The sequence below is a fragment of the Hippocampus bargibanti genome, linkage group LG01 (assembly GCF_051943395.1).
Source record: "Hippocampus bargibanti isolate YZ-2025 linkage group LG01, ASM5194339v1, whole genome shotgun sequence".
NCBI classification, from domain to species: domain Eukaryota; kingdom Metazoa; phylum Chordata; class Actinopteri; order Syngnathiformes; family Syngnathidae; genus Hippocampus; species Hippocampus bargibanti.
Genome location: NC_142734.1, coordinates 2,183,196 through 2,207,515, shown reverse-complemented (window position 1 = coordinate 2,207,515; position 24,320 = coordinate 2,183,196). Strand labels below are relative to the sequence as shown.

Sequence of the window (24,320 nt, the reverse complement as noted above, 5' to 3'; positions counted from 1 at the left end):
TAATAGATAGCTAATAGAGGGCTAGCTAGCTAGATATATAGCTATTCAGCTAGATAGCCATTAAGCTCGAGTCCACTGTAATAATAATACATGACATTTTAAGCACCTTTCAAAGCTCTCAAGGACACTTTACAGTCACAGACAAGCATATGTACTATAATAAATAAAATACAATCACAAATAGAATGCATTAAATAAAATACAATTATAAATAGGAACGAGAGAGAGCTACACAGTTTGTTCCAGGCTTACACAAGTACACAAACAGTCAGCATTGAATAGTTTTTAATATGGATGTCAAAATCCATGACACAATTTGTACATATAAAAAAATGACTTGAAACAAGGACTCAAACAAAAAAAAATGTTATGGTTCAGATGTCAACAATAAAAACAAGCGGGCCACCTATTTACATCGACCCATATTGTACAAAAACAATAAATTAAGGCATAAAACAAAAATGAAATGTCCCATTTCAGTTTGTAATAGATGAATGTCAAGTTTAAATTCGATGACTGTACAGTGAATGCACGACTTGATGACAACTACAGATTCTCATTTTTCCGTAAATTTGAAGAAAAAAAAGGTAATACAGTGATACCTCAGTTTACGAACGCTTTAGCGCACGAACTTTTCACCTTACGAACATTAAATTCGCCAGAATATAATCTTGGCATACAAACTACTTTTTGACAGACAAACTAAACCACACATCCATTTTCTTTGATTGCACTCAGTGCAAATGTGGTTTGTTATCAAGTGGAGTACCGAAAAAAAAAACCCACCACAGGCTAGTGTTAAGCCGAAGACAACACAAAAGAAAATGACGGTTGAGCAGAAGAAGATCATCAAAAAACATGAACGAGGTGTGTGTTTGTTTATGTGACTTAGCGCCCCAGTACCAGTATGCTAAATCGACCATTGCTACGTGTGGCTAAGGGTGTTTCTGTGTTGTCTAAGCAATGGTCTCGGGCAATAGAGTAGGTTGAAAAACCTCTGTTTATTTGGATTAACGAAAAGCACCTAGCAGGGGACCGTGTGAGTCAGGGCAACTCGGATATCATCAAAGGTAAATAAAACTACTTTATTATACAGTACAATTTATTTATTTAATTACAATACAATAGTACATTTATTACCATAAAATACATAAAATGAGGTATATTTGTGTAGTTTTAATGCTTATTTAGTAGAAAATTATATTTTGGGAACTGATTATTCTCATTTTTTTATGGTTTCTTATGGGAAATAAATGTTTGGCAGACGAACCTGTTAATTTGGATTAATGAAAAGCAGCTAGCAGGGGGCAGTGTGAGTGAGGGTATTATCACCAAGAAAGCATTGTGACATCACTCGGATATCATCAAGAGGCAACTACATCAACGACCATCACAAAGGTCAATAAAACAACTTTATTATACAGTACCGTTTATTTCATTAATTACAATACAATAGCACATTTATTATACATAAAAGAAGGTATATTTTGTGTAGTTTTAAGTCTTATTTCATAGAAAAATATGTTTTATGGGGACCTGGGAACAGATTATTCTCATTTTTAATGGTTTCTTATGCGAAATGAATGTTTGGAAGATGAACACCTTACACACACTTTCTGGGAACCAATTAAGTTCGTACGCTCCGGTATCACTGTATCGCGAACTAACGATCATAATGACGTCCATCATTCATTCAGAAGGGGAAGGAGATGTAAAAGACAAAAATGACCTACTAGGTGAATCATCACAGTGCAGTCAGTGTATTTTAGGAGGCCAAACCCAGGAAAAAGCCTCCAACAAAACCACTGGACAAGACGATGTTTCTCTTGATAAAATCGCTGGCCTGCGTTGTCGGGAAGGAAATCATGAAAAAGAAGCACAGTGGGTGAAGAAAGACAGAAAAAAAATTAAAAATGGCATCATTTTAAACATTCCTGTTTTATATCTTTGTGTATTATCTTTGGTTCAAGAGGTACTTTAGAATGTTCAAACTGTAAAAAAAAACTTCAGGACCGCTATTTTAATCTAATCTGTAGAAAAATAAGATTATACAACAGCAACAAGCATGAAAGACAGATTTTTTTAACAGAATCCTTTACCTCCTCAATGAATGTGTTGAGTTCAGGGGCTGCTTTGTTAGCTTTCTTCTTGAGGCGTTTCTTGGCTTTGTTGACATCATTCTCTACTTTTTTCCAGTCCACTTGCACATAGCCACTGTGATTGGCAATCTGGGAAAATAAGATACATAAATTGAGGATTTCTTAACTGAGAAAAACTAAAATGTGCATTTCTTGCCTGTAAAAGGAGGAACCCTCCACCGACAGCAGTGGCCGCCGCTTTGCCCACTCTCTGGAAGACGTAACCAGCACACCTGTATGCATTGAGTCGATGATTGAATGATAAATGGCAATACAGTGATGACCTCAGATTACGAACGCTTTAGCTCACGAATGTTTCACCTTATGAACATTAAATTGGTGAGAATATACTCTAGGCTGACGAACTAGTTTTCGGCGGAGGAATTAAACCACAAAGGTGGCTGGCAGAGTAGTTTTCGTCACCCACTTCCTTTGAGTGCAGACGTGGTTTGTTATCAAGTGGAGTACTTTTGTAATTATGGGACCGAAAAAGACCCCACCACAGGGCCGAAGAGGACACAAAAGAAAATTAAGGAAGAGAAGAAGGAGATCATCGAAAAACACCAACGAGGTGTGCGTTTGTGTGACTTAGCGTCCCAGTACCAGTATGCTAAGTCGACCATCGCTAGGTGTGGCTATGGGTGTTTCTATGTTGTCTAAGGTATGGTCTCAGGCAATAGAAGAGGTTGAAAAACTTCTGTTGATTTGGATTAACGAAAAGCAGCTGGCAGGGGACAGTGTGAGTGAGGGTATTATCACCGAGAAAGCACGGCCACTTCACTCGGATATCACCAAGTAGTTGCCCTACATCAACGACCATCATAAAGGTAGATAAAACTATTTTATTATACAGTACAGTTTATTTCTTTCATTACAATACAATAGCACATTTATTAAACATAAAATAAGGTCTATTTTGTGTAGTTTTAAGGCTGATTTAGTAGAAAATGATGTTTTATGAGGACCTGAGAACGGATTATTCTCATTTTAATGATTTGTTATGGGAAATAAATGTTTATAAGAACGAACCTTTCGCCTTAAACACACTTTCTGGGAACCAATTAAGTTCGTAAACTGAGGTATCATTGTATTATACATTCTATTGGAGTCCACAGAACCAAATGTATGACTTATTTAATAACGTTTACCATCCAGTGAGCCCTCCCATCGTGAGCTGGGTTGCGACAGAATATTTCTCAGCTAACGGGCCGGAATTGTTCCCAAATATCCTGCTCCACCATTGATGCCGCCGTGCATATTCTGTCAGATCCACCACCTCGTACACCTCTTCGTCACTCCCCGGCTCTGGCTGCCCTGCTAAAAATGAGTTGAGTAACGATCAGGTTCACAGTGAAAAATGCAAGATGACCTGAATTATTATTTTTTCAGCACCGCATCATAAAGAATGGCCTGCAGGAGCGTCAAAAACAGGTACCTTACAATTTCCATATCGCACCCACCAAAATAGCTGCCATAACAAACGTCATAATATTTGGGATGCATGAAATGGCGACGGCAATTATTTCAATCACAAATAATTACATAGATTACATATTTTCTATGCATCTTTGAAAAATTGAAGCTAACCCGTCAGTAATTAAGAGTTTTGAAAGGCGCTTATAAATTAAATGTATTATTCATCCAAAAACCATCGCGTACCTTTCCCGTCGTCCGCCGTCGCCATTTTGGAAAGGCTGGAGAATTTAACAGGATGTTGACAAAATAAGCCCCGCCCACACGATGATGCCATGCCACGTCAGACGGACAAGTTTATTATTAAAATATCGGCATCTTTACTTCTTGTGAGCAGATTACGAGCATGAGAGAACGCTTTTGAAAGTGAACACATAATTCACATTGCATGAATTACGTGGGTAGACACCCTTGAGAGAGACTCTCATTATTTACAATAAGCGATCAAGATGCCGTCTTACTTTATCAGAATCAGAATACCTTTATTCGATTATTCTTTAGAGATTTTTGTCGTTTTGACGTCGTAACACAGGCGTCATCGACAAAATTCCTACTACATTTTAATTCACCTAACTCCACTGGGACGATATACAGTACTTTATATTATTTAAAACAAAAATCTCTGGCACTTAAGTCATATGGTGGGATTCGCGCGTGTTGATTGGCTAGAACACAGTGAGGGCGTGGCCACGACGGCGCGTGGGTTCGCTTCGGTGACACAATTAAAACAACTTTATCTTCTCTTGCCGAAACGCGTTTAATTGAGGAATACTTGCACCTTTGGATTATGCGTTCGGGTAGTCTCCGTCGAGCCACGGTCTGATCTCGTTTTGGGAATAAAAAATGTGACGCCTAAAGATCAGCTCGCACAGCGCTGCTGCCCCCGGGAACGGATTTACTACATCGAATCTCATCTTTTGCGCCTGGGAAAAAAAGTTTTTTGATCGTTTGCTTCTCTTCGGTTGCCTCTGTTTGATTCGGTGGAGTTGGACGATCGCCCCAGCGTTGGAATTTTTCCATGCAATCGTGCAGTGTGTCTGTCGCCGTTGCTGCCTGCGCTGCTGCTCGGAGTCTCGGCTCAGCTTCTGATGGTGGTGGTGATGAGGAAAAGAAAATGGCGGCGGGAAAAGCGAGCGAAACAGACGAGGACTTTCCGACACTGACAGCCCAAGAAAAGGACAGCTTGGCCGGGACTGACAGGTGCGAATAGTCAGCCCTTTTCTTCGTGTGTTGCGTGAAATCGAGTGGATTTCTTGGCGTGCACGCGGAGGCGCTTCGCAACTAACGCCGAGCCGCCTATGTTGTCTTTCCGCTTGCAGCTCACTGTTTGGATTTCAGAAGCTTCATGAAGATGGCGCCAGAACGAAGGCCCTGTTGATGAAGGTAGGACATCGAAAGTAGATGCTATGTTCGACTAAAGGTGCACGCTATTCTGCGGGCGGGGGCTCGCTCAGCTCGACCACTCAACTAAAATGCACAGGGGGGGAGAATCAGCCACCAAAGCCAAGCTTGCTTGCAAGCGGCCCTCTTGCGGAGTAGACGGAGGCCAGTTGGCCTGTGTTAGCATATTAGCATGATCGTTAGCTCCCCCCATCCGGTGATAAGCGAGCTTGCACCTGCGTCCATTCTGCTCCGGTTTTGTCATTTAAAAGTACCGTAACGTGTATCTTACAACACCTCGCCAGGGTTACAATATTTCGTCTTGCTTGTGTGATGAAATACGGAGTGTTTACGTTTGCGGGGAAATGTCGTTCCGCTCAGCGTGTCAACCTGCTGCGACTGACGTTCTCGTAAGCGACACAACACGACGTCTTCACGGTTTGACGAACGACCGCTTCCTTACTTCGTGGAAGACGTTCCGTGTGTTTATTTTGGGGTGGCGAATGTAAACGCAAAACAACGCCGTGTGCCCGACTGAGCCTCGTTTGTTTGCTAAGATGCGCGATCACGAAAACAATTCGGGACAGAAAGGCGTGCACAAAATAGGCCTTTTCAATTGACTGCTAGTGGAGGAAGTGGAAATGCGAAATTCATCGCGTTGCCCTCACCCACGCGAGTCGTGTCTCGTTGTGGTCGGGTTTTCCAAACGTTTCACGTCACGTTTAGTAATGGCTCTCCAAGATGGCGGGGACATGGTGGACTGGTGATGGAACTCTTGTTGATGTGTCGGTTGGCATCAGTTGTGGGTACGTTGAAGGTGCCTGTTTAAGAGAGTCACATTCCATAAATTAAATAAATAAACTGTATAATAAAGGCGTTTTATTTACCTTTGTGATGGTCGTTGGTGGCTTGATAGAACGGAGTGGCCAGTTTCATCAGCATTAAACACTTGATGAGTAACGTAGCCTTCTTCTTTCAACATCTTGAGGAATGATCCATTGGAAGTGCTTTCTCTGTGATAATTTTACCTAGTTCCTCATCAATCGTGTTCTGTTTAGCTGGGTCGATAGCTTTTTTACATCAAGTGTACAGTTGGCTTGTGCGGGTTATTTGTGGAGCCTGATTGATGGGATATTTTAACCTTGCAGTCTACACTCTGCCTTTGGACTGTCAAAGTTGAAACGACTCCAAATGTCACTGTTTTCTCTCCATTTCTCACTCTCTCTCTGTCATCTGCCTGTCTCTTTAATGTTTAAACACTCCCTCACTGCTGCATTCTTGACCAATCACGTGGCTTTAACCGAAGACTGGGGGTGCGGAATAGAGGACACAAAAAAAACAAGTCGGCTGCCATTTTGTTTTATGTATAACGGCCTCACTCTCTCTCTGTAAATCCCACCCCCCTCACTGCTGCGTTCTTAACCAACCACTTGCGGCTTTAAGACAGGGGGTGGGGAATACAGGACAAAAAAAGTCGGCTGCCATTTTCTTGTTCGAAGAATGGGCTCGTTCGCGAAAGACACATCACTCATTGTGACGCTCCGTGTCTATCCCGAAAAATAGTTCCAATGCCAAGGTAAACTGGTCATAAATTTGTGTTTTTTATCCAGCTATTTGGGACATTTCTCTAATCACGACCACTTGAGTAAAGTGCATGACATGTCCACATATGTTCCCCCACACAGGCTGTCCGCTGCTACGATTCACTCATCCTCAAGGCGGAGGGAAAAGTAGACCCTGAAGTCTTTTGCCAACTAGGCCACTTCAACCTCCTCTTGGAGGCTTACCCGAAAGGTGAGTCTGGATTTGTCAAGCTCATTTTTCAAATCATCCGCTTTCTATACTGGGATTTTCTTCATGAGCTTTGCTTCATGTAAAATGACGTTACAGAACTATAACCCCTCCCCCACCCTCTTCTTTGTCTCTCAATGACAGCATTATCGGCATACCAGAGGTACTACAGTTTACAGTCAGACTACTGGAAGGTGAGTCAGCCCGAGCGTGCTCACATGGTGCCGAGGATTAAAAAGTTTAAACCGGCGGGCTTTGTTCTGTTTTCCTTATCTGAATAAAAAAAAAAAGTTTTGTCATCACACACACAGAACGCTGCCTTTCTGTATGGTCTGGGTATGGTCTACTTCCACTACAACGCCTTTCAGTGGTGAGTCATGTTTCAATGTTATCTTTGGTTCGATGCTTGTTTAACTCATTCGCTGCCATTCCCGAATTGATTCGGGAATTGAAAAGTGTGACGTGAAGCGCCGTTCGCAAATTTGTTCGGGTTTTTGTTTTTCCTGCTCGGAGTGAACATGAGACAAATTCCTTGTGTGTTCTACATACTTGGCCAATAAAGACGATTCTGATTCTGATTTAAAAAAGTTGTTTTATAGACTTGGAACGGATTATTTTTTTTTACATTGATCATAATGGAAGGCGTTGTTTCGGTTTTCGGTTTCCGACTAATCGGTTTTCAAACAGATTTCTGGAACGGATTATGGTCGAAGACCGAGGTATCACTGTAGTTTGGCCACCGCCGTGTGTATAGTGGCTCCTTGCAATTTTTTTGATGATGATGATACTAGTGCAGCGTGTTCTAGTGGAGACAAATTCCATGTGAGTTCTACATACTTGGCCAATAAAGATTATTCTGATTCTGCTTTTAAAAAGTTGTTTTCTAGACTTGGAACGGATTAATTGTTTTTACATTGATCATAATGGAAGGTGTTGTTTCGGTTTTCCAACTAATCAGTTTTCAAACAGATTTCTAGAACGGATTATGGTCAAAGACCGACGTATCATTGTAGTTTGGCCACCGCCGTGTGTATAGTGGCTCCTTGCAATTTTTTTTGATGATGATGATACTAGTGCAGCGTGTTCTAGTGGAGACAAATTCCATGTGAGTTCTACATACTTGGCCAATAAAGATTATTCTGATTCTGCTTTTAATCAGAATCATCTTTATTGCCAAGTATGTAGGACACACAAGGAATTTGTTTCCGGTAGAACACGCTGCACTAGTATCGTTGTAAAAAAACTGCTAAGTGGCACTATACAGTTCCATTTTGGCTACTGTTGAAAGAGTTCCAAGAGTTAATGGCTTGGGGGAAGAAGCTGTTTAAATGTCTGCTGGATTTGGTGCGCATGGATCGGTAGCGCCTGCCTGAGGGGAGTAGCTGGAAAAGGTGGTGGGCAGGGTGCGGAGGGTCCAGTAGGATTTTCCGCGCCCTAGTTTGGATTCTTGCAGTGTGCAAGTCCTCGAGAGTGGGTAGGGCGGTGCCAATGATTTTTTCCGCCGTCCTAACTGTCCGTTGAAGTCGGATTTTGTCCATTTTTGTGGCGGCCCCGAACCAAACGGTGATGGAAGAACACAGGATGGATTTGATGACAGCCGTGTAGAAATGTTGCAGCAAAGTTGTTTTCTAGACTTGGAACGGATTAATTGTTTTTACATTGATTATAATGGAAGGTGTTGTTTCGGTTTTCCAACTAATCGGTTTTCAAACAGATTTCTGGAACGGATTATGGTCGAAAACCGAGGTATCACGGTAGTTTGGCCACTGCCACATGTACATTATAGCGCCTCTTTGCATTTTTTTTTATGATGATACTAGTGCAGCGTGATACTTGTGTGTTCTCCATACTTGGCCAATAAAGATGATTCTGATTCTGATTGCAAATTTCCCCATTGTGGCACGATTAAAGGTTTTCGGATTGTGATTGTTTTTGCCACTTGTCATCCCTCTTTCCCACCCCAAGGGCGATCAAAGCATTCCAGGAAGTGTTGTACATTGATCCCGGATTTTCTCGAGCCAAGGAGATCCACCTTCGCCTGGGTCTCATGTTCAAGGTCAACACAGACTACGAGTCAAGTCTTAAGGTAGACCCGCCCCACCCCCCACCTTAACCTGCAAAGTCACCGTCGACAAATAATTTCTGTCATTCATTTCTGGAATTTATCTTCTCTTCCAGCATTTTCAGCTCGCTTTGATTGATTCCAATCCCTGCACTTTGTCCAAAGCTGAAAGTAAGTTCAGCCTTCATTAGATGTTTACTTGAATTGGTGAAGCTGACAAATGTAGATTAAAAAAAAAGAATAGCATATTTTCTGGTGTATAAACGCCTTAAAGGACAACCGACACCATTTTTTTGTTTCCTAACTGACATCAGAAAAACGTTTTATAGCATCTAAAATACCCAAAACATGCAGGCTGATGTTTTTAGTATGCAAAACAATAAAAATGACTTCAAGTGTCCCAAAACATCACTCGGATATCATAAAGAGGCAACTACATCAATGACCATCACAAAGGTCACAAAGGTCAATAAAATGACTTTATTATACAGTGCAGTTTCTTTCTTTCATTACAATACAATAGCACATTTATTATACATAAAATACAGTATATTTTGTGTAGTTTTAAGGGACACCATTTTTTTGTTTCCTAACTGATATCAGAACAACGTTTGACCCAAAACATGCAGGCTGATATTTTTAGTCGAATGCAAAACACTGATAAAAATGACTTAAAGTGTCCCAAAACTACTTCAAAATGACCTCTGAAATGGCGATTTTCAGGAGGTCCCGCCCCCTTGTTTGTGACATCACTCCAGGACGTCTTGCCTTTCTCTCGAATCAAAACAATAGCTTCAGATTCGGAGTAGATGCTTTGTTGTTACTCATCCAATGAGGAATATGATTCAAATAGTTCTGAAGAGGAAAGCATAAATGTTTGCAATCGATTAAAGAAGTCCTTCTGTATCATTTTGAGGCGTCTGGACTCCAATGTAGCTCCCAGAAAATGCACGAGATGGCGCATAAGCGCCGTTGAAAATGGGCTAATTTGTCTGCTGGGAATTTGTGTCAACTAGTATCAAATCGTAGTCTTGGTGCAATACACAACGATTCACCATCGCGTCATTTATGTGTTTTCCTTCTAATTTCGCCATCAACACGAAGTTTTCAGACCAAACAAAAGTACCCAAAATGCATTGTGTGTCGCTTTCTCGGTCAGGGGCGTTCCTGACGTGACGTCACGTCAGGAATTGTCACAAAATCGAAAACAAGACTTCCTGAATATTCAGCGCGAGTTTTAAAACGTCAAAATATAACTATATGCGGTGGAATCTTTGTAAAATACGCTCAGTAGAAGTCATTTGAAGCCATTTTTTTTTTTACAAATTATGGACACAACTTGTCCGGAGGCGTCGGTTGTCCTTTAAGGCTTATTTTGTAGAAAATGATGTTTTATGGGGACCTGGGAACGGATTATTTTTCATTTTAATGGTTTCGTATGGGAAATAAATGTTTGTAAGATGAACTTTTCGAACTTTAAGTTCGTAAGCTGAGGTATCACTGTATGTGTGTGTGTGAGTGAGTGTTTTCTTCACACACACATGCAAGGGCAGCCCCCATCCTTTTTCCTCTCACTGTTTCGCTTGCTCTCTCTCTCTCTCTCTCTCTCTCTCTCTCTCTCTCTCTCTCTCTCTCTCTCTCTCTCTCTCTCTCTCTCTCTCTCTCTCTCTCTCTCTCTCTCTCTCTCTCTCTCTCTCTCTCTCTCTCTCTCCCTCCTTGGCTCGTTCTGCTGAGAGTCACTCAGGCAGTTCAGATCAGACACTGCGGCGTTCGGGCGCGCAGATGAACGGCCAGTCGACCTTGGCTTTCCATTTTTTTCACCTTGCCACACGACTTTGGCCGAAAAACGTTTGGACGAGGATGCGAAGGATTTTTTTTTTTAACTAACTTTATGATCTTTTTTTTCTCTTGCAGTTCAGTTCCACATTGCTCATGTATATGAGATTCAGGTAAGCTTTTTCTTCTATGAAAATTATGATTTTGTTAACATTATTTTCAATACAAATAAAGAGCTGCAATATTGTGATGCGGCGTTGCCGGGCTGAAATTCATATTTTTTTTTAAAGTGGTAACCCGGTGAAGTCACTTATTTTTTTATTCTTTCCACAAAGCGCTGACAAATATAAAGGGGGGGGGTTATTTAATAAGTGGGTGGCAAACGCGGGAGAGGATGGGAAATGATTCAAAGCCGATGGACGGGGTTGCCACGGAAACCAGAATCCATCTCTTTGATATGCTGATGGCGTCTCTCTTGTGGAGAGGTGATATCACTTTCAGCGGCTCTTGAGAAGCGTGAACTGTAGTACACTTTTTTTTGCCATGCCAGAAAAAGAGCGTGCGATGAAAATGTCCGTTTTTTTGTGGGTTTTGGTGGGATCCAAGAGATACGCATATGCTGAATGGGGGTGTCGAGTTTTCTTTAAAGGACAACCGACACCATTTTTTTTTTGTTTCCTAACTGACATCAGAAAAACGTTTGATAGCATCTAAAATTCCCAAATATTTTTAGTCAAATGCAAAACACTAATAAAAATGACTTAAAAGGTCCCATAACTACTTCAAAATTACCTCGGAGATGGCAAGTTACAGAAGTCCCGCCCCCTTGTTCGTGACGTCATGCCAGGACGTCCTTGCCTTGCTCTAGAATCAAAACAATGGCTTCAGATTCGGAGATGCTTTCTTGTCACTCATCCAGTGATGAATATGATTCAAATAGTTCTGAAGAGGAAAGCATACATGTTTGCAAGCGATTAAAGAAGTCCATCCGTCTCATTTTGAGGCATTTTGACTCCGATGTAGCGTCCCAGAAAATGCACAAGACGGCGCCCAAGCTCCGTTGGAAATGGGCTGATTTGTCTGCTGGGAATTTGTGTCAACTAGTATCAAATAGTAGTCTTGGTGCAACACACAACGATTCACCATCGCGTTATTTATGTTCTTTTTTTCTTCTAATTTCGCCATCAACACAAAGTTTTCAGACCAAACAAAGTACCCAAAATGCATTGTGTGTCGCTTTCTCAGTCAGGGGCGTTCCTGATGTGACATCACATCAGGAATCGTCACCAACCCAGAAACAAGACTTTCAGCGCGTGTCTGAAAACGTAAAATATAGCTTGATGCAGTGGAATCCTTGTAAAATACGCTCAATAGAAGTCATTTGAAGTTATTTTAAAAATTATGGACACAATTTGTCCAGAGGCGTCGGTTGTCTTTTAATACTATACACTGCTCCTCACATCCAGAAGAGATATCGGGCTGCCAAGGAGGCCTACGAAAGCCTCCTGCAGACAGAGGATCTTCCTGCACAGGTGAAAGCCACTACCCTGCAACAGCTTGGTAAGATGCCCCTCAACACACACGATTACACTATCAAAGCGTCCTTTTCACCAGTGGTTCAGAAACGTCATGGTTGAATGTGCACGTCTGCGAAAAAGCTAAATGTTGAAAGCAAACAGGAAGCTCCATTAACCAAAAGAGATCGTCTCACATCTCCTGTCCCATGTACTGTAAATCCGCTTCAATTCCAAGCAGCGACACTTCCACATATGCGACAGTCATTCAAATTTCAACACTTTCTGCAACCTCTTTGTTGTATGAAGCAGTTCTAGATGAAAGAGGAGAGGATCAAAGCATCCTTTTCACCAGTGAATCAGAGACGTCATGGTGAAATATGCACATCTATACTATAAGCTAAATGTTGAAAGCGAACACGAAGCTGTAGCATCCATTGATGAAAAGTGATTGTCTCACATCTCCTGTTTCATGTACTGTAAATCCGCTTCAATTCCAACCCGCGACAGTTTTGCCTGTTCAGATTATAGCAAAAAAAATCTCTCTGAAGGATACAAATTAACTGTACATGATAGCTGTCCATGTTAGCGCTTTGTTCCAGCTTCAGCTCTTGTTAAAGCACTATATAAACCAATATGTAACGTATTGTATTGTATTCCACTCTGAAGTATGTTGTGACTCACTCTTTGATTGTTTTTGTGGCTCCAGGTTGGATGCACCACACGGTGGAGCAGCTCGGTGACAAAAGCAGTCGGGACAGCTACGCTATCCAATGTCTGCAGAAATCTCTGGAGGCAGATCCCAACTCTGGACAGTCATGGTACTTCCTGGGCAGGTAGGCGCCACGCCCTTACCTGGATAGCACACTTCATGTACTGTATATACACCCAAGTTTTATTTTGCATTCCTTTTTTACCATTTTTTTTTTGGCGACGCCCCCTTTCATCTCTTAACTGTATTGGATCTGCTGTTTTTATTTTTTGAAAGCGGGAATTTTCATGTGGGGGTTCCAACTATGAACTTCATAGCATGTTGAAAAAGAACATTAAATATGATCTTAACACCTAGATCACAGGTGTCAAAGTCAAGGCCCGGGGGCCAAATCTGGCCCGCCACATCATTTTATTCGGCTCGCAAAGCAAAACTAACTTAGAAATTCCATACTCATCTATCGAGCTTGCTAGCGAACGAGCTAGCTAGCTCTCTATTCAGCTAGTTGACTAATCCATTCGATCACAGGTGTCCAAGTCTAGGCCCGGGGGCCAAATGTGGCCCACCACAACATTTTATTTGGGCCGTAAAAGCAAATCAAGCATGTCAAGTGCCATGATGCTTGCTAAAGTCCGAACCAAAATTTGAAATTGTCCCACGTAAGCCACAATAACAATTATTGTTGACTTAAGATTTGAAAACTAGTTATTCATGAATTTGTTGTGCGCTCTATATGTCACATGTCAAATTCAGAACGGCCTTCGAGAGGAATCCGTCACTACAATGTAGCCCGCGGCAAAAAATGAGTTTGACACAATTGTGCTAGATATTGTGAGCTTTTGTGATATGCTAAAAATGTGGCGTCTCCTGCAGGTGCTACTCAAGTATTGGAAAGGTCCAGGATGCCTTCATCTCCTATCGGCAATCCATCGATAAATCGGAGGCCAGCGCCGATACCTGGTGCTCTATAGGGTAAAAGCTCATTTGTTTGTTACACAGGGCCTGGGATTTGTCAATTTTCACATCATTGCAACACCATTATCCATCCACCATCCATTATCAAAATGTTTCATTGCTAGGCCTTCAGTAGTGCTATGTCTGGCAGTCAATGAGTTAATAAGAATTCATGGACAAAATATAATTAACATCAGTCCGCGATTCAGACATATTTAGGCCAGCAGAGAAGGCTTTGCAGGCCTTGACGCTCCGTCACTTGTCGCCAATATAGAAAAATTTCAACAGCACGGTGTCTTTATTTTAATCTGCCGTCGTGTTCATGGCACTTGAATCGGAGTCTGAAGGACTTCAATGATTTTCATCAGAATCATCTTTATTGTTCAAGTATGTAGAAAACACAAGGAATTTGTCTCCGCGAGAACACGCTGCACTAGTATCATCAATAAAACATTGCAAAGAGGCACTATACTGTACATGTGGTTGTGGCCAAACTACAGTGATATCTCGGTTTTCAACCATAATCCGTTCCAGAAACCTGTTTGAAAATCGCTTAGTTGGAAAACTGAAACAACACCTTCCATTATGATCAATGTAAAAAAAAATAATCCGTTCCAAGTCTAGAAAACATTTTTAAAATCAGAATCTGAATCATGTTTTTTGGCCAAGTATGTAATGATAATAATAATAATAATAATAATAATAATAAATTTAATTTCTAAGCGCCTTTCAAAACTCTCACACGAAATTTGTCTCCACAAGAACATGCTGCACTAGTATCATCCTTAAAACATTGCAAAGAGGCACCATACTATACATACAACTTTTTAAAATCAGAATCTGAATCATTTTTATTGGCCAAGTATGTAGAACACACAAGGAATGATCGTAGCGCCTGCCTGAGGGGAGTCGCTGGAAAAGGTGATGGGCAGGGTGCGGAGGGTCCACGCTCACTGTTTACTTGTTTGCTTTGGGCTTTCCTGTTTGAACCACGGCGTCCACTTGATTCTCTCCTGCGTCTCGCCACAGGGTGCTGTATCAGCAGCAGAATCAGCCAATGGATGCGCTGCAGGCCTACATTTGCGCCGTGCAACTGGACCACAGTCACGCGGCCGCCTGGATGGATCTGGGTACGCTGTACGAGTCGTGCAACCAGCCGCACGACGCCATCAAGTGCTACATCAACGCCACGCGCAGCAAGGCGTGCACCAACGCCACCATGTTGACCCACCGGATCAAATGCCTGCAGGTGGGTGGAGAGAGAGTGCGGGGGAAAAAAATGGTCGTTCACAAATCTTGGCTCCAATAATACGGACTTGTCGGTTTTTTTAGAATGTCAAAGCCATCTGTCACACAAGGACAAACATTTCTGACACATTACCAAAAAAGATCAGGTCAACAATAAAGTGTCTGTCTCACTGTAGTATATCGCCACACAAATTAAGCCCCAAAAAAGCGGTTAGCCTTTACTTTTCAAGGTCAATTTCTTTCGGACGAAAAAAAAAGTTGGCATGTCATCATCTGCAGGGGGGTCGCCATGTCATGCCATTCCTTATATTTTGCTTTCGCTTCTCTTCAAAACAGTTTCATGTCTACCCTGTGCATGAGTCACACCCCCTACTAGTTTGGTATCACAATGACGGCTTGCCCTTAACTCCTTTTAGGACTACGTAAACATTCCATGCACCGTAAGAAACCGTAGACTCTTCATTCATCAGAAAGAAAGAAGGAGTTAATTCCTAAATGATATGGGTCTTGAGTAATATTAGCTTGAGAACAGCTGTCCAAAATACAATGCAATACATACATATTGGTTGAAACAGATACCATTCGAGTTACGACCACCCGTACTTACGACCATGACCGCCAGACCTTTTTTTTTTTCCTACGCCTGGCACCGCAACGCGCAAGCAGCCGCGAACGTGCACTACAATTTTGGCCAGCCAGCATGTCACACACTCGCACAGCAGTCTACTGCGTGAGGGCAAGTCCGATAGGAACTGACCAGCCCAACGGTTAGCCGGCTGGCTGTTAGCTTGCTAGCTGTTGGCTATCTGGCTATCTATTAGCTATTTATGAGCTCTCCATTAGCTAGCTGGCTAGCTATTAGCTATCTAGCAGGCTGTTAGCTGTCTAACTGGCTGGCTGTTGACGATCTGGCAATCTATTGGCTATTTAATAGCTATCCATTAGCTAGCTAGCTTTTTATCTGTTTGAGTTACTTCCGGGTTGAGTGAACGCTGGCGCGTGTGGTTGCCGCTGCTCTCCCACAGAAAAATTTATGTAAAGTGGCCTTGAGAGTTTTGAAAGGTGCTTAGAAATGAAATGTATTATTATTATTATTATTATTATTATTATTATTATTATTATTATTATAAATCAATAATATGAAATGTAAAATGATAAAAACGTCACTAAAAGGCGAGTATAACATTTATAAATGAACTGTACAGTAAACAGTTTTGTATACATTACAGGTACAGTTATACAGTAATAAAAATCGATAATACGAAATATAAAATGATAAAAAAATGACACTAAAAGTTATCACATCTATAAACGAACTGCAAACACTTTGCTATAAAACAAAACGGACACAAAACAACAGATTGACATCGTATACTATCCTGTCGTGTAAACATTACGTTGGGCATTTTGAATGGATTTTGACTTACAACCGTTTGACTTACGACCGTTTTGTCGGAACGGAACCCGGTCGTAACTCGGATGTTACCTATTTTCAAATCCCGAATCAATTTGTGAATGGCAGTGAAGGAGTTAAGGGCCATTTTTGGGGGATTATTGTTATTTGAGTGTCATGCAGTTGCGACTTCCCCATTTGAAGCAGACTTCCTACGTGGCCACGCAGCTTCAAAACTCTGCTTCACTTGTGCTGTAACCTGCTTGTACCATTGCTGATTTTTTTTGTACATATTATTTGGAGGTCATCATTTTATTTTATTTTTTTGTGTAATTTTTGCAAGAAAGCCCTTTTGTTTATTATTTTTTTGTTTTTTTTTTTTTTTTGTTTTTCACGTGGTTTTCCATTCCCCTAGGCTCAGTTGAGTAACCCCCAGCTCAGTAGCCCACAGAGTAAAAGTAAAATGCTTCCTCTTATTGAGGAGGCATGGAGTCTACCAATCCCGGCTGAGCTCACCTCCAGGCAAGGAGGCCTGAGCAGTGCGCCACAGCAGGTGAGAGACCAGATCCCCCGTACCCCCCCTTTTGACCTGAGACACTCAAAACACATAATCCGAATGTACACGCCGTCTCACCTGTCAGCACATGCACTGTTGGGTAACACTTACGCTTGACTTCCACCTCCCACAATCTTGAAATCTTTTGTTGACTGGACAGTAAAACCTCCGCTGACGCTGAACGCTTCAGCTCTCGAACATTTCGCCTCAAGAACATTAAATTCGCGAGCATATTGACAAACTAGTTTTCGGCAGACGAACCAAACCACGCTGTCGAACAGCGACACGGTGGCTGGTGGACTAGTTTTCATCACCCCCTTTCTTTGAGTGCAGATGTGGTTTGTTATCGAGTGAAGTACTTTTGCTATTATGGGACAGAGAAAGACCCCACCACAGGCTAGTGTTAAGCCGAAGAAGACATTCAAGAAAATTACGATTGAGCATTCTTCGATGATCTTCCTTCTCAACACGAACGAGGTGTGCGTTTGTGTGACATAGCGTCCCAGTACCAGTATGCTAAGTCAACCATTGCTACGTGTGGCTATGGGTGTTTTTGTGTTGTCTAAGCAATGGTCTCGGGCAAGAGAAAATGCTGAAAAACTTCTGTTGATTTTGATTAACGAAAAGCAGCTAGCAGGGCACAGTGTGAGTGAGGGTATTATCGCCGACAAAGCACAGCAACTTCACTCGGATATCATCAAGAGGCAACTACATCAACGGGCGCCATCTTGGACTTCTTGAGTCTCACTATGCACAATTTGTTTTTGGTCATTGCAACTACTGAAAGCCAAAGCCCCTTTTTTTCCTTCCGCTCAGGGCTTCGATGGCACTTCAGTAAAACATGTCGTGAGAACTTAATAACAGTCTAATCAACATGTTGAAATTATTCCTACGTCAACATTTGTCTCCTTTTTTTCCTCCCCATTTCTCTTACTTGCAATCCTACGCTTGGCTTTGTGTATTTACTTTTACACCCTTTAACAATAATTCATTGTTTTGTTTTCCTCCCTAATTTCCCCTTTTCTGCATCTTTTTCTCTTCTCTGTTTAAACCAACCATTATTCAATGACCGCCCCCCTCCTCCCTTCATTTTTATTTATTTTTACTCTTTCCTCGTTTCATTTTGGCCTGCGCTCCTCCCCCGGCTTTCCCCCGTCCTTCAGGCCTGCAAGCCCAACCACACGGCAGAAGGTGGCGCTTCGGGTCAGTCGCTGCCTCCTCACGTGACGGCGCTGGGCCAAGTGGACGACCAGACCTGCCCGGCCAAAAGGAAACGAGCTTCCAGCCCCGCCAAAGTAAATGTGCGTCATATAAAGTCTGCCTCCTTGTCATGTTCCATGTGTCATTTGTGTATTCTATGAAATCCTGAACAGGTTGATTCTTGGGCTACTAATCCAGTGCAGCAGCCCGTTCCCAACTGGTACCTTTCCCCACAGAAGTTGCAGGTTGGTCATTGGATCTATTCCATTAAGATGCTCCCCTACTTATGATTATTCAAGTTACGAACAAGGGTACATACGAACATTTTTGTAGGAACATATGTAGTATTCTCTCCAGTTGTACATTTACATATCTTTATAGAGCATATATTTTATTCAATGTTTATTTTTCAATACAAACCAATACAGGTTACTTATACAAGCCTTAACATACTTATATAAGCCTTAAACATCCATTCCATAAAAATATAGCACTGAAGCAACTTACAAACAAATTCAACTCATGAACGAACGCTCAGAACGTATCTCGTTCGTAAGTTGGGGAGCGTCTGTATATCGAATATAGGCAAACCAATACAGGTTACTTATACAAGCCTTAACATACTTATATAAGCCTTAAACATCCATTCCATAAAAATATAGCACTGAAGCAACTTAACGAACAAATTCAACTCACGAACGACCGCTCGGAACGTATCTCGTTCGTAAGTTGGGGAGCGTCTGTATATCGAATATAGGCAAACCAATACAGGTTACTTATACAAGCCTTAACATACTTATATAAGCCTTAAACATCCATTCCATAAAAATATAGCACTGAAGCAACTTACAAACAAATTCAACTCATGAACGAGCGCTCAGAACGTATCTCGTTCGTAAGTTGGGGAGTGTCTGTATATCGAATATAGGCAAACCAATACAGGTTACTTATACAAGCCTTAAACATACTTATATAAACCTTAAGCATACATTCCATACAAAATATAGCACTGAAGCAACTTACGAACGACTGCTCGGAACGTATCTCGTTCATAAGTTGGGCAGTGTCTGGATATCGAATATAGGCAAACCAATACAGGTTACTTATACAAGCCTTAAACATATTTACATAAACCTTAAACATACATATTTAAGCCTGAAACATGGAGTCCATACAAAATATAGCACTGAAGCAACTTACGAACAAATTCAACTTACGAACGACCGCTCAGAACATATCTCGTTCGTAAGTTGGGGAGCGTCTGTATATGCTCTCAGGGGGCGACACGGTGGTCGAGTGATTAGCGAGCCGGTTTCACAGTGCAGAGTCAGTTTTAGTACCGGTCCAGCCTCCCTGTGTGGAATTTGCATGTTCTTCTCAGGCCTGCGTGGATTTTCTCCGGGTATTCTAATTTCCTCCCACATTCCAAAAACATGCATGTTAGGCTGATTGAACACCCCAAATTGTTCCAAGGTGCGAATGTAAGAGTGAATGTTTTTTTTTTATTCACTGTGGCTAGCAACCAGTTCAGGGTGTCCCCCGCCTAGTGCCCTTCGACGGCTGGGATAGGCTCCAGCACCCCCCGCGACCCTAATGAGGATGGAAAATGGATGGATGGATATGGTTTCTGTCTTTTTTTAATTTTCATTCATTCATTCATTCATTCATTTGTTTATTTGTGGGATGGAACACAGTGCTGGGATAGGCTCCACTTCTTCCCCTCATCACGACTCTTGCTTTGAAAGATAAATCAGTGAATGATTCCAGTGCTTTTATTCCTTTTTTTAAATCTTTTTTTTTTATTTAATGTATTTATTTATTTGTATTCGCTACAGTTATTGGAACAGTTGCGGAGTAACCGAGCCAGCTTGAAGCCCCCGCAGCTGCAGATGTTGGAGCAACTGGAAACTCAGTTCACCATGATGCAGCAGCACCAGGTGAATATGCTTGTGCCATGCACACACATTAGTCGTCCATCGCACAACTTGTCAACTTAACTCCTTCGCTGGCAGACAATGTGCAAAAATGTGTCTACTCCAGTGCCAGGGTTTTTGTCATTGTCAGTTGAATTCCAGGACACAAAGAATAGTTAATTTTCGGATTACATAGACATTCAATACAGCGTACGATACCTTAGATTCTCTTCTTTCATCATGAAAAAGAAGAGTTAATTCCTAAGTTATATTGGTCTGGAGTTATCTGAGCTTGAAGTGAGGGTGGCTGTCCAAAATACAATGCAATTCATACATATTGGTTTATATAGTGCTTTAACAACAGCTGAAGCTGGAACAAAGCGCTAACATGGAAAAAAGGGAAATGCTACCTCCTTGTGGAAGGGGAAAAAAAACGCATGAAACCTTAGATTCTCATCTTTCATCTGAAAAATAAGAGTTAATTCCTAAGTTATGTTGGTCTGGAGTTATCTGAGCCTGAAATGGGGGTGACTTCATCCGAAAAAAATGCATTAATTCATAAGTTATAAGGGTCTCGAGTTATTTGAGCCTGAAATGGGGGTGACTATACAAAATACAATACATGCATATTGGTTTATATCAGTGACGTGCAGTCAGTGGAGGCAGGTGAGGCAGTGCCTCACCTGTCATCATGGAAATATCAAATGAAAAAATAAATTAAACAGTTAGATGTATTTAGTGATTTGTACTTTAAAGTTCTTGTCGATTTAACTTCACCGTTTTAGGATTTTTTTTCAAAATCGCTGAATTTACCGTTCAGAATACTAAGTAGAGACGAGCTGTGACGTCATTGATGACGTCAGTGCCTCACCAGCCATGAACCTCACCGCACGTCACTGTTTTATATGGTATAGCGCTTTATTACAGCTCAAGCTGTAACAAAGCGCTAACGTGGAAAAAAGGAAAATGCTGCCCCCTTGTGGAATGAAAAAAAAACGTATGAAACCTTCGATTCGCTTTTTTCATCCGAAAAATAAGATTTAATTCCTAAGTTATGTGGGTCTTGAGTTATCTGAGCCTGAAATGGGGGTGACTATACAAAATACAATACAATACACTAAATGCATATTGATTTATATAGCGCTTTAACAACAGCTAAAACTGGAAGAAAGCGCTAACATGGACAAAAGGAAAATGCTACCCCCTTCATGGAAAGGAAAAACATTGCTAGAGGCCATGGCCAGCGCTTTGCCGGCACCCAAGCATAAAAAAACAAAACCCAAACAAATTCGGGAATGGCGCTATACGTCATATTTTCAATTCTCCAATCAAGTCGTGAACGTCAGTGAATGAGTTAATAACCGCTGATGATATCTTCCCTTCCCACTTGCAGATGCGGCAGAATGCGGCAGGAGGTCAGGTGCGCCCCTCCTTCCCAAACGGCCCGACTGCCAATTCCCTCCCCTCCCCGAATCCCACCCTGCATCCCACGCGACCCCATTTGGGACCTCATCGGCCCCTCTGCCCCCCTCAACCTTTGGCGAATGGACCCGTGGGTCCGCACAGACACTCAGATTCCGTCTCCCTTCCCGTGGGTGACAGTCACAGTAGTAGTCACAGTAGTTGTAGTAGTAGTAGTAGTAGTAGTAATAATCAGCCGGGGCCGCCAGCCTTGGGGCCCAAAAGAGATGTGCCTTATCTGCAACTTGCCGACAGCGGCGAAACAGCACTGCTACCTCACACCTGCACAAGCACGCAAACACAGGACGCCACGCCACGCCCTCTGCACCTTAACTCCTCTCAGGTAAGTGATAAATGCAATTTGGAGGGCGATGAGGTGAATGGACAGAACTGTTTCAATCCAGGGGGAGGAGGGTGGACAGAAATACAGTGAGACCTCAGTTTATGAACTTAATTGGTTCCCAGAAAGTGTGTGTAAGGCGAAAAGTTCGTCTTCCAAACATTTATTCCTCATAGGAAACCATTAAAATGAGAATAATCCGTTCCCAGGTCCCAATAAAACATCATTTTCTACGAAATAAGCCATAAAGGACAACCGACACTATTTTTTTGTTTCCTAACTGACATCAGAAAAACGTTTTAGAGCATCTAAAATACCCAAAACACGCAGGCTGATATTTTTAGTCAAATGCAAAACACCAATAAAAATGAGTTAAAGTGTCCCAAAACTACTTCAAAATGACCTCGGAGATGCCGAGTTTCAGAGGGTCCCGCCCCCTTGTTCGTGACGTCACGTCAAACCAAAACAATGGCTTCGGATTTGGAGAAGATGCTTTCTTGTCACTCATCCAGTTATGAATATGATTCAAATAGTTCTGAAGAGGAAAGCATAAATGTTTGCACAGATTAAAGAAGTCCTTCTGTATCATTTTGAGGCATCTGGACTCCAATGTAGCTCCCAGAAAATGCACAAGATGGCGCCCAAGCTCCGTTGCATATGGGCTGATTTGTCTGCTGGGAATTTGTGTCAACTAGTATCAAATAGTAGTCTTGGTGCAACACACAACGATTCACCATCACGTTATTTATGTGTTTTCCTTCTAATTTCACCATTAACATGATGTTTTCAGACCAAACAAATTACCAGAAATGCATTGTGTGTCGCTTTCTCGGTCAGCGGCGCTCCTGACGTGACGTCACGAGCAGCGGCAGCCAAACATGCCAGCGTCACTCAACCCGGAAATAGCAAATAGATAGCCAGATAACTAGCCAGCTAGCTAATGGATAGCTAATAAATAGCTAATAGGTCGCCAGATAGCCAACAGCTAGACAGCTATTAGCTAGCTAAGGGATAGCTAATAGATAGCCAGCTAGACAGCTCATAGCAAGCCAGCTAGCTAATGCATAGCTAATAGCCAGATCTACTCTATTCTGTAATGTGTTTATGTGAACAGCTAAAATAAACAAAACTTGTGTCCCAGTCCAAATATTTTGGTAGCTAACTGTAAGTCTTCCCCCCCTTCTTTCAGGTGCTACAGAAACGGTCCGTTCCTCTTCCGGGCTCCAATACCGAGGGACCCACCTCACACCCGCACCCCCCCGATCCCATTGCCCCCCCTCAGTCCAACCATCAGCTTGGACATTCCAATGCGACGACGCCCCAGCAGCAACAACCGCCGGTGCACAACCACCTCCCGTCCCCTCCCTCACTCCCCCCTTCCTGTACCGCTACCAAAGATGGCAACACCCTCGCCACCCTGGTCACCACATCCCCATCCCTCGGTCACGGCCGTTCGGAGGCGCCTTCGCCGCCGTCGTTATCGGCGGATGGCGAAGGGGCGCCGTCCAACAGCCTGGTCCGCTCGGAGGAGGAAGGTAAGGCGGGCGAGGGTGGCGAAAAGCAGAGCCTTAGCGCAGACAATCCCAGACTATCCGCCCTGCTGGCAGAGAGGGTGGAAGAGGGCGAGAGAAAGACGGAAGGGACCACCGTATCCACGACCTCCCCCAACAAAGTCAACCACATCCACCCGGCGGGCTTGCTCTCAACCCCCAACACGCAGGGGAGCTCGGCTGCCTCCTCGCCCGTCTCCGTGATATCCACGGCCACCCCCTCCCCCAGATGCTTAGAACACACCCAGACGGGCAACCAGAGCCCCGCCACACCCATCGCGGCAGCGCCGGCCGTCAACGGAAACGGCAAAGGGGGAATCTCGGAGGACTCTCAGAGCCCGCTGAAAGCCGAGCCCCCCGCCGTCACCGGTCTGAAGGCCACCCCGCCCCATGGCCCCTCTTCTTCGTCATCTTCATCATCGTCGTCGTCCGTGTCGATCTACCCAAGCTCCACAGATGTGCTGAAAGCCTGCCGGTGAGACAAATGTGGAGTCTTTGGAAATGGCTCCCTCCAGTGGTATCTTAGAGCCATTGACCCATCAAAGTTGATTATGTCATAATAAAATAATAATAAATAATGATGATGATGCTAATAATAAGAATACATTTCATTTATAAGCGCCACTCTCAAGGACACTTTACAGTCACAGGATATTTTTTCTGCGGGTGAGCAGAGGCAGCCACACGCACCAGTGTCCACTCAACCAGGAAGTAACTCAAATAGACAGAAAGCTAATAGATGCAGTAATAATACATTTCATCGATGAAAAGGTTTCTTCAGCCGTCATGTATACTACTTTTAAAGTGTCGGATGTTTCGCTTCTTATCCAAGAGGCTTCGTCAGCGAACTAACATTTTG

The 24,320-nt window shown here is 42.6% G+C and overlaps 2 protein-coding genes across 5 annotated transcripts in view; one reads left to right on the top strand and one right to left on the bottom strand.

The window, feature by feature from the left end:
• Window positions 1-41: 41 nt before the first annotated feature.
• LOC148902709 (FUN14 domain-containing protein 1) lies at window positions 42-3,915 on the bottom strand. Of its 2 annotated transcripts, none has more exons than XM_088989485.1 (5): window positions 3,798-3,915; window positions 3,287-3,455; window positions 2,296-2,371; window positions 2,100-2,228; window positions 42-1,843 (listed from the first exon to the last, which is right to left on the bottom strand). In XM_088989485.1, the coding sequence occupies exons 1-5, from the start codon at window positions 3,886-3,888 to the stop codon at window positions 1,766-1,768; spliced, it is 543 nt and encodes a 180-aa protein (XP_088845611.1). In that variant the 5' UTR covers window positions 3,889-3,915; the 3' UTR covers window positions 42-1,765. The 2 variants fall into 2 exon arrangements, with proteins under 2 accessions (XP_088845611.1, XP_088845619.1); XM_088989493.1 differs by having other exon boundaries at window positions 3,287-3,452; window positions 3,798-3,888.
• A 267-nt stretch (window positions 3,916-4,182) lies between these two features.
• Window positions 4,183-24,320, top strand: part of LOC148902708 (lysine-specific demethylase 6A-like) — a 31,995-nt gene continuing 11,857 nt past the window's right edge. The window contains exons 1-18 of one of the 3 annotated variants that reach the window (XM_088989464.1): window positions 4,183-4,811; window positions 4,931-4,994; window positions 6,677-6,785; window positions 6,927-6,976; window positions 7,094-7,152; window positions 8,748-8,868; window positions 8,961-9,015; window positions 10,759-10,793; window positions 12,087-12,180; window positions 12,844-12,970; window positions 13,720-13,818; window positions 14,830-15,049; window positions 16,857-16,994; window positions 18,161-18,292; window positions 18,371-18,442; window positions 20,033-20,134; window positions 21,504-21,914; window positions 23,101-23,936. In XM_088989464.1, coding sequence (XP_088845590.1) covers window positions 4,630-4,811; window positions 4,931-4,994; window positions 6,677-6,785; window positions 6,927-6,976; window positions 7,094-7,152; window positions 8,748-8,868; window positions 8,961-9,015; window positions 10,759-10,793; window positions 12,087-12,180; window positions 12,844-12,970; window positions 13,720-13,818; window positions 14,830-15,049; window positions 16,857-16,994; window positions 18,161-18,292; window positions 18,371-18,442; window positions 20,033-20,134; window positions 21,504-21,914; window positions 23,101-23,936 — 2,906 coding nt within the window. In that variant the 5' untranslated portion in view covers window positions 4,183-4,629. Of the gene's footprint in view, window positions 4,812-4,930; window positions 4,995-6,676; window positions 6,786-6,926; window positions 6,977-7,093; window positions 7,153-8,747; window positions 8,869-8,960; window positions 9,016-10,758; window positions 10,794-12,086; window positions 12,181-12,843; window positions 12,971-13,719; window positions 13,819-14,829; window positions 15,050-16,856; window positions 16,995-18,160; window positions 18,299-18,370; window positions 18,443-20,032; window positions 20,135-21,503; window positions 21,915-23,100; window positions 23,937-24,320 lie in introns of all 3 variants that reach the window. The other 2 variants (XM_088989454.1, XM_088989474.1) reach the window with 2 other exon arrangements.

Excerpts from the sequence above, each read along its gene's own strand:
- LOC148902709 (XM_088989485.1), bottom strand. The coding sequence starts at position 3,888 with ATGGCATCATCGTGTGGGCGGGGCTTATTTTGTCAACATCCTGTTAAA. Across the intron at positions 3,456-3,797 it reads GACGGCGGACGACGGGAAAG|CAGGGCAGCCAGAGCCGGGG; the intron begins GTACGCGATGGT and ends ACTCATTTTTAG. Across the intron at positions 2,372-3,286 it reads ATGGGAGGGCTCACTGGATG|GTGTGCTGGTTACGTCTTCC; the intron begins GTAAACGTTATT and ends CAATGCATACAG.